General features: G+C 32.9%; 1 protein-coding gene across 4 annotated transcripts in view; it reads right to left on the minus strand.

Moving 5' to 3' along the window:
• Window positions 1-212: 212 nt before the first annotated feature.
• NADK2 (NAD kinase 2, mitochondrial) overlaps window positions 213-14,329 on the minus strand; it is a 44,474-nt gene continuing 30,357 nt past the window's right edge. For all 4 annotated transcript variants that reach the window (XM_012736436.3, XM_012736434.3, XM_012736435.3 and 1 more), the window contains 5 exons: window positions 13,948-14,043; window positions 7,803-7,858; window positions 7,010-7,063; window positions 4,385-4,508; window positions 213-2,400 (listed from right to left, as the gene is read on the minus strand). In XM_012736436.3, the coding sequence (XP_012591890.2) occupies window positions 2,262-2,400; window positions 4,385-4,508; window positions 7,010-7,063; window positions 7,803-7,858; window positions 13,948-14,043 (469 nt within the window). In that variant the 3' untranslated portion in view covers window positions 213-2,261. The remainder of the gene's footprint in view (window positions 2,401-4,384; window positions 4,509-7,009; window positions 7,064-7,802; window positions 7,859-13,947; window positions 14,044-14,329) is intronic.

The following is a 14,329-nucleotide window of genomic DNA, read 5'->3' on the forward strand; positions in this document are numbered from 1 at the left end:
AAATTATCTGTAAGAGTCTACATTTACCAGGTAAGCACTTTGCTGATTAAATAACAAATCACTGTGTGTCAAATGTTAGAAGTGAATGTAGTCAACAGGTCACAGAATAATATTAATACATAGCAGTGGGGGAAAGACTTTTAAAACATGTTGGGAAAAAACAGGGTTATCAAATAATTACCCCATGACAGTTATGGAAATAAGAAATGAGGTTAAAAAGAAGACATAACAATGGTTTAATTTTATTCACATAGTTGCCATTAAAAGGTTAACTCATTCATAAAAACACTTTAGCTATTCTAACATCATTTGGTTCTCATTTCTTACAAATTAATCCCACCACAGAGCAGAAATGTTAGAAATTATATTGCAACTTGAACACATTAAGTATTTTTAAAACCTTTTAAAATAATACAGTTTATGAACAATTGTACACAGCAGGTTACTTATTAATATGTTACATATTAACAGATCTATGGTAGCACTTGGACAAATAGATTTTCTGGAGATTAAAGATGGAGTTGGCATTTTTTTCAAGGAGGTATTTTATATCCATCAGGTAAGTTTCTGTAGTTTAGAATTTTACTTTTTTATAAAGTGAGATATATATGTATATATATCTCCACATCTCCTTAAAAAAAAAAATCAAGCCAGAAACTAGATCCAGCTCTGGGAAAACATTATTTTTATTTTATTTCTATCTAATGCAGCATGTAAATTTTTTGCTGTGAGTGTCTACATATATACTCTTAACTACAAAAGAAAAACTGATTCTTCTGGATATACATCAAAACCTAGATTACCTTTGTACACTAACATTTATTAAAAAAAAGTTGATAACATGTTAAATGTTGGCAAAACTAAGAGCACTCGATTTGACTACCCATCCTAGCTTTCACAGAATTTACTTTTGAGCTCACTAGACTCAAATTTTATAACGACAGAATCTGTTTCATACAATGTGCATCCAGCACTTGATACAGTAGTATATGGCACAGAGTGGGTGTTAAATATTTGTCAATGATGGAACAAAAATTTTCACCAGCAAGTGAAAAAACAACACATGATTTGGAATAAATGGCATGAGAATACCTAGTGTTTCATTATGCAACAATAGCTTTTTGCAAAAAATTCTAAAGTTACTATTATAAGTAGATCAAGAATTAGATAAAAAATAATTTTCTCCAAAAATAAAGGAATTCTCATAATGGGGAAAAAAGAAAAGCCATAATAACATTTTATCCCATAAAGCTAGTATGTAAAACTTGGAATATAAGCTAAGTGAAACCACCATAATTACTGAGTAAGGCAATTCCAAAACTACTATGTTTTACATATTTACTAAAGCATCCATTCTCTTTCGGACAATATTCCCAACACTGGATAAAAATATTTTTTAAGGTTTTAACAAACTCCTAATATAAAATGTTTAATCAGTTCATCCTTTTAGGCCTTGAATCCATGTTAAAAGAGTTTTAAAGCTGGAAAAAACCTAGTAGACTCAAATCATTTTTTAAAAATTGACCCTAAAGCAGCTGTATTAACTGGATAATACATTTGTAACAGCATCATGATTTTGTTCTGATACATGTATTTCATCCATAGTGGAAATTAACCAGAATAAATGTCAAATGAAAACATTCATCTACAAATAATTTCAAAAATGATTGTTTTAAATACTTAAATCAATAGAGTCATAACATCACTGTATTCTGAAATTAGAAAATTCATAGCACATATAAAAACACATTTACCTATTTCAATTAGGTCAATGTCAGAATTTATCAAAATTCTCCATCAAAATTTTTTAAAATCTTGATTTTTAGGTACTATAAAAAATATGCACTAGTCAAATGATATGTGTTTGGTTTGACAATTCCACAATGTTAGGAGGAAAGGGAAGGAAAAAACACTTATACAGTTAAATTTCAAATCCTAAACATATAATCCTTTATTTAAGCCTGCCCCTCTATATTTAAAAAGATATCAGCACTCTTGGTTACCCATTGCAAGCAATACAGAAATCTCACTGGTATCAATTCTAATCAGTTTAGTCCATCCATTTTCTTACATACATAGTAACTTCTCTTTTCTATCTGAATATAACAGCAAAATAAGATAAATCTCACTTTCTTCGTCACCTTTGAACACGGGGCGACCAGTCCAAAAATAATCGAAAAATGTAGCTTTATGACTGGTAGTCTGTTTCTGCTTTAAAAATATTTTTCCAGTAATCAACATTTGTCATATGAGGAAATCCTTCACTGTTCTAGAATCACAGTTCGAAGCTCATCTTCTTTATTGATCATCATCGAAGCAATTGCTCCATCATTAAACTCAAAAGAAGTTCCTCCATCCACCACCATACATGCGTCCCAACAACGAGAACGAACACAAACCCTAGGCAGAAGTAAATATGTCATTAAATAGTAATAGTTTTCTTAACCCTAAATAATAGGTTATTTAAAACCCTAAATTTTTATCTAAACTAATATATCATTTGGCCTTGATTTTAAAAATCATGTTATTTAGTATGAGAGAATTAGTAACTGTAAATACATGGGTACATTATCAAAGTCTCAAAATTTCAATGTTCAAGACAGTATCATACACTTAAACATATAGCAGTAAACAAGTGCAGACCTGGATGGAACTCCTAACAGTGGTGTATTAAAGTTGCAATTGCTATATATTCTGGCTGTGAGCTCATTACTGGATATAGGTTCTGCAAATATTTTTCTCACTCTTTGTTTTCTTAATGGTATCTCTTTTTCAGTTTTGTTTTGTTTTGTTTTGTTTTTCTGAGACAAGATCTTACTCTGTCACAGAGGCTGGAGTACATGGTGCTGTCATAGCTCACTGCAGCCTCCAACTCCTGGGCTCAATTGATCCTCCTGCCTCAGCCTCCCAAGTAGATGGGACTAGAGGCATGCACCCACCCATCCGACTAATTTTTCCATTTTTTGTAGAGATGGGGTCTCACTCTTGTTCAGACTGGTCTCGAACTCCTGACCTCAAGCAATCTGCTGGCCTCGGCCTCCCAAAGTGCTAGGATTATAGGCGTAAACCCCTCCACTCAGCCTCTTAATGGTTTATTTTGATTACTAACAGTTCTTAATTCTAATGTAGTTCAATTTTTCACTCCTTTATCATTAAAGTGTTTTTATGACATGTTTAAGGAATCTTTTCCATCCACCAAAGTCATGAAGCTATTCTTCTATTTATATAGCAAAAATTTAAATATAAGAAGTATGTGGCCGGGTGCGGTGGCTCATGCCTGTAATCCTAGCACTCTGGGAAGCCCAGGCAGGTGGATTGCTCAAGGTCAGGAGTTCGAGACCAGCCTGAGCAAGAACAAGAACCCATCTCTACTAAAAAATAGAAAGAAATTATCTGGACAACTAAATATATATAGAGAGAAAAAATTAGCCAGGCATGGTGGCACATGCCTGTAGTCCCAGCTACTCGGGAGGCTGAGGCAGAAGGATTGCTTGAACCCAGAAGTTTGAGGTTGCTATGAGCTAGGCTGACGGCCATAGCACTCTAGCCTGGGCAACAGAGCCAGAAGAAAAAAAAAGAAGTATGTATCTTTGAAAGAGTCTTTGTAGTCTTACCCAAACTGAGTATAATTTGTTATTAATTAAAATTAACTCTCAAATGATAAAGTGAATTTTAAGATGAGTTTTCTTATTAACATCTTACCTTGAAAAAAAAACCAACTGTATATTCATAAACAGAAAATTTGCATAGTATACGTAGTAGTTTGTAATTAAACTATCTTTGGTTGCCATAAGATAGATGACATTTTCTCATAATGACAGGTTTTCTTATTAGTTTGGAATATTGGGCAACCTTTACAAAATAAGAAATCATTCATTTTTGTATATCCTCTCAAAAAAAAATCTGAAGCAGATTCAATAGGTAGAAGAAAAGCTAAAAGAAATGATTCCTTCTCTAGGAAGTAGGACAGATTAAAAAAAGAAATAAAATGAATATAACTCAGGTTTTATATGAATATTTATCCTTCTTTTATTCCATAGTTTATGAAAAAAAAAGTTGCTTTCTAATCGGCTTCTTTTAAAATGATTAAGTTGATCCTACTGTATCCTGATACTTTTTTTTTAAAACCAACAAATCAACATCACCCAATTAAACAATTATAACCCTTTTACTCACTTAAGCTTTAGTTTCTCTAAAATGACACAATAAGTTTAAAAGAAAATATCATCTTAGCCAGGTTAGCATATCTTATTAGTTTTACAGGTTCTACTTTTCCTGCTAGATTAAGTTTGAGTGAATTTAATGACATTAAATAATTTTAAAACTGTGCTTTGTAATGATGCAAAGAATGAAAACAGTCACAAGTTAGACCTAGGATGCTTACTTTGAGGAGAAACAACGCTGACGACTGCTTGAGAAAACTCTGTTTGCAATTGGTTCTCGAATACTGAAAAGTATTTTTGGTTCTTCTGGACTGTAGAGCAGTGATTTGTTATATTCATTTGTCACTATAAAGAAAGAAAAACAATATTAGCACATTCAATAAAAGATAATTAATTCTGAGAAGTAAAAAACAAAAAATAGATACAATTTCCAACCTAAAAGCAATTCTGTTCCAAATATTTGGGAGCAATTTTCTAAGAACTCACAACACATACTCCGTTAAAAAAGAAAAAGACTTATAAATGAGAATTAAATTCTGTGATTAGCCCACAAAAATATACATCTACCCCACGATATAGCAGAAATAGGTATAACTAGGGTGGCAAAAACCACTAACTATGAAGGGAGAAATTAAATAAAAAACAGAAGAACTAGGTAGATGCACTCAAAAAAGGAACTTGAGTTGCCAATTTCCCCTGCCAAGTTCTTTCCGAAATAACATATCAAAGAGTTCATAACTATAAGGTAATAGTCTTGATATAAAATGCAATCTCAAACAATGACAGGCAATGTGCTTTCTCCAATGAAACTGCCATTATTCAAGATATATTTAGAAATCTTTGGGACCTGCTTTCTCTCTAACTAAGAGGCACACAAGGATTGGCATACAAAGCACAAATCAGTTAAAGACAACTGCACAAGAAACCAGGCTCGAAAGAAAGTTTGAGTACCATATTAAAAAAAATTCCGAGGAGATCGGTATATTCACACCTAACGGGTACAATGTACACTAAAGGGGTGAGAGGCATACTTTGACTTGAACTATACAAAAGCAAATTATGTAACCAAAACGTGTACCCCTATAAAATTCTGAAATTTAAAAAAAGGAAAAAGCAAACAACCACAGAACAATTAAAAATTATGCAAATATTTGACATGTCACGGGACATCAAAATATTTAATAAACACGTTTAATAGAAAAAAAGTATAAGAGCGTCAGATAACCTTAATTAATATGAAGCTTTAACTATTGTGGAAGTTTCATTTGAATTATTGGCTCTTATTAAAAAGAATTAATTTATCCACAAAAATAAAATTTGCCTTCATGGGAGTTATCACAAAAAACATGCTAGCTCTGAAGGAAACTTCAAAAGAGTAGTTCCAGAAATGTCTATACCAATGATTACACCATTGGCAATCACGATTAACGTCTAGACAATCAGATCGTCAAAGGAATAAACATTCATTCACTAAAACTCTGGTATGTTTATTAAGAGAAAAATCAATGACTATGTTTTGTATATACCTTTAATTTATATACCTGACATAAATTTCAGGTATATAAATTAAATTTTATATATATATTTTTCAAGTTAAACTATATAATTAGGAATCAATTACTATATGTGCCTAATTTTCCTTTCTTTGCTACAAATTTAATGCTAATTCAATAAGGCATGATTAAAATAATCTTTTAGGTCTCAAACTGAGAGGAGAATAGAATCCATTTGAGACAGCTGAAAGGGACTTCAGAGATTAAGTCTTGCTTTCAAACTATTTTAGAGGCAAACCATCCCCCCAATAAAGGAAGTGTTATGTGGAAATCCAATATATAACAAAGATAAAATAAACTGATATTGTTAAAATACTTTATCAGGTTCAAATGCATTGCTAACTGATTTAAAAGATAATCAACAAGAATGAGGTTATTTTGATAACTCTAAAATTCAAGCATTTGTGTTTATGGATGACAGCTGCAGTTTCATATGTGTCAATATTTTGTTTTGGTTTTATATGTTGAGAAAATCCTCACATAGGCAGTTAGATGCAACTAGAAATACATTTTTTTTAACAATTTACCTTGATATTTTAGGACATTCTTCAATTAGAGATAACAAGATTTAATTTGAGGTCTATACAAAAAATGATCCTGTTAGATGAGTGGACTTTGGTCTGTTAAAAACTGTGTTTTTCAGTTTAAGAATTTAAATATTTTTTAAAAAACAAAATTTAAAGAATATATTTAAAAAACCCCTAAGCACCAGCTAGATGGCTCCACCTCAACCCTCTCTTTATAGTTGTGGAAGTAGAAGAGTAGAAGATCATAGTCTTAACCACAGTTTCACTGATCAATTGATCTGATTGATCTGAGACTGGAACCTAAGTCTTTAAATTTTTTATCCATTCTCCAACAGTACTATTTCTCTTAAAGGAATCCTGAGGTAACTGGGCAAAACTAGGTAAACAAAATATTTGAATGAATGGGAAGATAAGCATTCATAGCTCGGTGAATTCCATCTCATTCAGAGGATATTAATGGCACACCAAATTTAGTTATGTATTTCCTATGTGCAAGATATAAGTTTCCCTATATTTTTCTACCTCCCAGGAAATGTTTGCAGTTATGCTGCTCTCACATAAGTTACATTTTATGGTTGACAAAAATCACAACATAAAAGTCAAACTTTAAAGTTTACATTGTTTGAATACATTTAAAGGGATATTAAGAGAATTTTAAGTCAAAAAAGTGCTTTGCTTATTAAACAACTACACTTCACAGTATCATTCTCAAAATTGATATAGAAATAAATTAAACTGTTAGTGATTAATACCATGTGTCACTGACCTTTCTCTACCAATTCTCTGTTCAATGGAAGACTCAAATTTCCTTGTTGTTTTGCTATTGAGAAAGAAAAGAGAGAAAGTATCTTGATAAAATATTTCATATAATAGGTAATATATAATAACATATACACATTATATAGCGTATTATACTCATAATATAAACTGCAGTGTCCCCCTTATCTGTGGTTTCATTTTCTCAGGTTTCACCTTCTACAGTTTCAATTACCTTTGGTCAACCACGATCTGATAATAGTAAATGGAAAAATCCAGAAATAAACAATTCATAAGTTTGAAACTACACATCATTCTAAGTAGAATGATGAAATCTCACACAGTTCTGTTCCATCACACCTGGGACGTGAATCATCCCTTTGTCCGGCATATCCATACTGTACATGCTACCTACCCGTTGATCACTTAGCTGACTCAGTTATCAGATCTACTGTTGCAGTGTGGCAGTGCTTGTGTGTGCAAGTAACCTTTATTTTATTTAATAGTGGCCCCAAAGCACAAGAGTAGTGATGCTGGCAATTCAGATATGTCAAAGAGAAGCTGTAAAGTGTTTTCTTTAAGTGAAAAGGTGAAAGTTCTCAACTTAAAGAAAATCTTATGTTGAGGTTGCTAAGATCTACCATAAGAACAAATCTATCTGTGCAACTATGAAGAAGGAAAAATAAATTCATTCATAGCATATATAGGGTTTGGTACCAAGGTTTCAGGCATCTACTAGGGGTCTTGAAACGTATTACCCGAAGATAAGCGGAGACTATTGTAATAGCTGTTTTGGTACTCACCGATACTTAAAACATCTTCCACAGCCTGAGCTGCAACCCTGTTAATATTGAATGACCTAGAAACAAAAATCACATTATTCTTTCTTGTATTAATTCTAAAATCAATCTAAAAATGAAAAGGTATAATCTACTTAATATATAAATAACTCTTAGAAATTACTGAAACAAGTTATAAATGAATAGAATTGAAAACTGATAAATAATATATTGGTATGGGTATGGAGAAAGAAGTATTCTCACATATGGATGGGAATACAGAAATTGCAGTTGGAAAGCAATAATGTACTATCAAAATTAAAATGAACATATTCTTCAATCTAGTAATTCATCTCAAAATATACTTACATATATAGTGCACAAAGATATGTGCAAAAATATTTACTGAAGCACTGTTTATAGCAGCAAAGCAACTCACATATATATCCATGGGAAGCTGATTAAATAAATATTACAGCTACTCACTTTATTAAAAATAATAGGACTATATGTGCTGAGAAAGAAGGATAACCAAAATATTAAGTTAAAATACAAAGAGCATTATGTAGTGTATATATTATTTCCCTATTTTATTTTAAAAGCAAAAAAAACTACACACATATATGGCAGTTGAATCTAGGGATTCGTACTAGATATACAAAATGAAAGGGAGACAAGCTTTTCACTGTATACCTTTTTGTACTTTTTAACATATCTATTTCTTTAAATTATGAGAGTTTCCTTGAAGGTGAGAAATCTTTTGTTTACATGTATGATGCCTCGTCTAACCACTTAAGCATTAATACAAACATGGATACCTTTTAAAAATAGTTCTGTCCTAGGGTCTATAAAAATCACTAAGAAAAGGTTTTTTCTTCTTTCTTTCTAAATTCTTCCAGGTAATTTAGAATTCTTCTACTGCCTCATAACCTTCATATATGACCTGAATAGATAATCCCAATGAATAGGAATAACATAATGAGTCAACACAACTCTAAACCTAAATCGCTGACTCAACTCTTTTGGCAGGAAGAGATATTCCCCCTATACCTTTTAACCCTATGCCCTACATGTTTGAAGAAATGCAAAAACATGTTATACTCTCTTTTAAGAAAAATGCAGATATATAAAACTTTACATTAAAATTTTAAGGTCATTCACAGACCAGACCCCTTTGCTAAAAAATCTGAAATGTGGCCCACGCTTATTCCATTTTCACCATTATCTGCCCCCAATTTCACATTCCAACCACACCAAGCTCACTCCTTCCTCTGTACCTTGTTCATACTTACTATGTAGTATAAAGCAAAGTACTTTCAGTTTCCTGACTTTCTTATTGTTTAGTATCATGTCCACAATACCTATCTCATTAGTATTACTGTTGCATACTACAAAATATAAGGCACTTAGGGCACTACCTGGCTCGTGGCAAGAAGTCAACATTGAATGAAAATGTCAAAAGCAAGGGATACATATGAGTTAAATTCTAATTCCTCTAAACATCCACATTATGGGATTTTGATTATTTATGAATTCTCATTTTAAATCTAAAACTAATATACAAATAAACTATGTTTATTAGGGTTCTATTGAACTAAAATATATAGTTAAAGGGCAAAAGATTTTAGTGACTACTATCTCCTTACAGGAAAGACAATTTAAGAGAACAGAAGTCTCATAAGAACTTGCTCTAATATTTCTAGAACTATGACTTATTAAGGATACTACAAACCAACCCACACTAAATTCTCCGAATTAGAGTTAGATGAAGATAATTTACTGGGGTTGTAACCTAGATCTTGGCCAATTCACTCTGCCTTCAGGAGTAGTCTGCGTTCTACATAAAAGACAAAAACTACTATTCATGCCTAAGTGGGTGTCAGATAGCTTCTTTCTTAGGTCTGCAATTTTCACCATTATGAGAGTTACTCATTTGAAATACGATATAAACACAACAAAATTGAAAGACAAAATTGAACATCATATCTTTATCAGCTACTAAAACTCCATCTCCTACAAATACTTTCCCTTCCTTAATTAAGTCTGGCAGGGCACAATGTACAGAGGGGAAGGATTGGGAACAGTCTTAAAGAGAAACTAACCAAACAAATGAGATTCTACTCTGTAGTACTTCTCCCAGCATATAGAGTAAATCATGTTCCATGCTGGACAGAGAAAAATGAGATGATAATGGGATAATTCAGACACTTGCTAAACAATACAACCCCTATATCCTATCTCTTGTGGAAGAATTTCTGGAAATGCCAAGATCAGATAGCTATTCCCTAAACACATTTTTTTTCCTGGACATACGGTTAAACTCTATTTTCTAGTCACTCTGCCATATAGCCCTGTGACTGAGTTCTAGCTAAAGGAATCAGAGTAGACATAGATAGACAACACTTCCAGCCTGGCTCATAAGCCTCCCGTAGGGACCCTCCACACTCTTCCTCCTGCGGCATAGCAACATTGGGAGCTATGTTTAGAAGATGGTACAGCCACATGATGGAAGGAGTAACCATTTGGAGGACAGCCGCCTGCCAACTAGGAATATCCACTTCAGACTTTACAAGAATAAGAAACTTGCATTGTGTTAAACCGCTGAGATTGGGGGTTTATCTGTTATAACAATTATTAGTTTACCTTAAGTTATACATTTCCACATTTCATACTCAATGCAAGGACTGAAAATGTCACATAAGAAACCTCTCTGAATCAAGAATTAAATGAAAAAGAAGAGAAAAAAAATACACTATCCTAATCTATTCTTTCCTGGGATTCCTCAGAGGTCTACAGTTTTAATTTAAGTCTAGAACTTAAATCCAAACTCCACCATTTATTAGCCACATAAGCTTTGGGCAAGTCAGTTAACTTATGAGACTTCTTGCACTCTACTAATGAAAATAAAGTCACCTACCTCCAGAATATTTGTGAGAATATAAACAAAATAATGTAATTAGCTTGGAACAAAAAAAGTGCTCAGAGATGGCAGTGTTATAAAATAAAAATTACTAATGTATAGATTGTTTTCTCTCTATATATAGCTTTCTCCCAGACTCTCTGGCTCCTAGGCTTCTCTTCTCTCCCTGCATTTTCTGAAGAGAAAAGGACAGAATATGAATGGGAAATGCAATCATTGCAAAAGAATCATCAGTCAAAAGGCCACACTCAAGATCCAGAAGGCCACATGTGGCCCCAAGGCTGCAGGTTCCTCATCCCTGGAACACATTCAAGGCAAACAAGCTGCACAGGGCTGAGCAGAGAAGAGACTGAGTAACCAAGGTGGCACGGATAGGATATAGTTAGTGACAGAGAGGTCCATTCTAAAGCACAGGTGACTTTAATAAAGCAAGACAGCTGACATTCTAATTTAAGCCATACTTATTTAAATGCAACTCAACTAGAGGGTGTATGTGGGAGCTGGGGAATGCTCTAAAAGCTGCCTCTAATATAAGCACTATTTTTTTGATAATTCATTACAACCTAGTGACTGATCCTTCAACTGTGTGACCTCTACAGACATTTCAGACACCTCTCCCTCATATATTTAAAAGCTGACCTTCCTTGTGAAGCAGCACAAGCAAGAAGAACAGTGAAAAAGGCACTGATTTTACACTCAAGCATACTGTACCTTTTTTTCCCAGTGCTGACAGTTACTAGTTGTATGACTTTCACCTAAATATTTATTATTCCAGCTAACCTTCAAGTTCTTCCTTTATAAAACTAGGATACTACTACTTTCTTTCAGAATTTTTATAAGGATTAATGTATTAAAAGTACCTAGCATAATACAAAGTAGCAGGGGCTAAATAACCAGCAGCTTGTGTTATCATGCATAAAATATAAACTTACAGTATCACAGAAGTTCAGAAGATAGTTTTATTATTTTATCTGTTCCATTCCCCTCATTGTGCAGATAAGGAAATTTATAAATGGTTGCAAAGCTGGTTAATGGTTTAGCCAGATTTCTTAACACTCAGGCTAGTATTCTTTTCAGTTATATTACTTTGCTCATTTTTATGGATGAGAATACTGGGTAAAGAGAAGGGAAACCACCTAGGAAACTATTTCTAATTCTCACTCTAGTTTTCAACAAGCAGTATATGATGTTCTGTAGGAAAGATGCTATCATGATAAATAAAAGCTGTTAATTTTAACATTTTCAACTTTATCTATGAGACAGTTACAAAATAATTTTGTAGCATATTAGATGATTAAATTTATTTTTTCAAACAATTATTGGAAAAGTCACTTTAGAAATGTATTTCCTCCCACTGACCTTCAGGAAAATAAGATATTAACCTATCTTTTTAAGTGATACTTACTTTTTCCAAAAGATTATTTGGCTAAAACTAAGATTTGTTTTTAAAGATGTAAAGTTACTTAATACTTATAAATGAAATGGTATGATGTTTGAAAATTACTTCAGAATAACATAGGACATAAGCAGATAGGTAGGGAAAACAAGATTGAGCACAAGCTGGTAATTACTGAAATTGGCTAATGGGTATGAGGGAATTCCTTAGACTATTTTGTCTACTCTTACACATATTTAAAACTTTCCACAATAAGAAGTTTAAGAGCTCATGCTTAACAAGTAGGAAATAAAACTCTAAATTAAACTATTGAAATTTAATCAGTTTGATAAGCACCGTTTTAGCTGTATTTGTGAAAATGTAGTCATTTACTGAAAAAATATTTGCGTGAATATATATTAGGTACTGTGCTATGCACACAAAAAATTAAACGGGGGAAAAAGAAAAGGAAAAAACCTCTAATCACCATATCAAATCCCCAAAGTTGCTCAAACTAGTTGGGTAATTAGCATATTAGGTAACTAATAATGTGATAAGTGCTATAATAGTACTATGAGAAAAAATGCTGGGGAAGGACAGAAAAGGAATTAATTCATTGTCCTTATGAAAGGAAGTGAGTGTTAACAAAGATTTACTAAGGAGAATGACATTTGAAGACTGGATTTTCCAGCCAGTGGATAGAAAGTGGAGAGTGTTCAGACATTCAAAGCAGGAAGAAGTTGCATTGAGCAAAAACAAAAAGCCAAGTGAGAACATAGACTGTGTGCAGAATTGCAAGTAGCTGTGGTGGCTCTAGTATGATGGGTGGGGGTAAAGGTAGGGCAGGAATAAGGCCAGTGAGGTAACCAAGGTCATATTTTAAAGGGTCTTAAATGGCAGACTAAGCAATCTGAACATAGACATCAATGAATGTTTTAAAGCAGAGAAGAGATTTAATCAGATTTATTTACATTTTAGAAATATTACTCTGTTGGTAATGTGAATGACAGCCTGAAGAATAAAAGGTGAGGTACAAAGAATATTCATTAGAAAGATGTGGGCTTGGACCAAAGAAACAGCAATAGAAACCAAAAAAGGTGGGCAAAGACTTCAGAAGTACAATTAACAGGATTTACAGACTACCATGTCTAGAGGGGAAATATGAAAAATGAAAGACTCAAAGGTAAGAGCAAGGTTTTGAGAAGTAATGTTTTTCTTTAGAGCATGAAGTCCAGGTAAATAGTGATGGTATTAAGCAACACAGAGAACAAGAAAGAAAAACTAAAGATAATAAGTTAAAGTTTTAAATGTGTTGAATTTGAAGTGCTACTAATACCCTATCTAGTAGTAGTTTTAGAATGTGCATTTGTACTCAGGAGAGAAGATATGTTTGGGTGGCATCTGTATGTATGTCCTAAGAAATAGAAGAGAATGTCCAGAGGAAGGTTATAGAATAGACCGTATACCCAGGATGTCCTAGGTTACCTCCAGTTAAGCCTTTAATGCACAAACCTCCAGCCTATTTTTTGTATTATACCTTGTATTCTTTTCTTTACTATTATTTAAAATATTTTTTACTGTTAAGAAATATACAATCCCCAAACCACTTCTCATTTCCTTTTATTTCCTTACAAACCTAATGCTCAATAATGATCAAATAATGACAAAATCCAGCCTGTGGCTATAATCCAAGAAGGCAAAGCAAGACTACGGGACCCAATCAATAAATGAAACAGAAACTGGGCCAACCTGCATAACACCAGGCAACTTCTTGAGTATTAAGAGGGTAAGATGCACTGATATGAGACATCAAGTAAATTACATTACTTAAAATATTTCACAAAACTTGATAAGCAACATGCCAAGTTACTCACCAGGCCTTTGATCCTGTTCCAGTACACAAATTGAGCCCTGAACTCTTCTGTTTTTCCCATGGACCATCATCAACTGAAATCTCATAGTAGGACGCCCTGTGAATTGAGAATATAAAACTGTTTGCTGAACTTATGGTTCAAGGTAAATAAGACAAACATAGTCTTCTTTAGAACTAATGAAATCTAAGTAAGTCAAGCTTGACCAAGAAATATCTGGCTTAGTAAGCACACACATTATGGTGCTAATTCCGATATTGATTAAGTGAAAAAGTTAGAAGGAAAAAAATTTCTGCATGTCTACGTGCCTTTCTGATCTACATGCTCCTTTCTATCAATACTTTAATATTTCAAACAGAAACTTCTTGCAAATTTTTACCTAGCA

The sequence above is a fragment of the Microcebus murinus genome, chromosome 11, assembly GCF_040939455.1.
Source record: "Microcebus murinus isolate Inina chromosome 11, M.murinus_Inina_mat1.0, whole genome shotgun sequence".
NCBI classification, from domain to species: Eukaryota; Metazoa; Chordata; class Mammalia; order Primates; family Cheirogaleidae; genus Microcebus; species Microcebus murinus.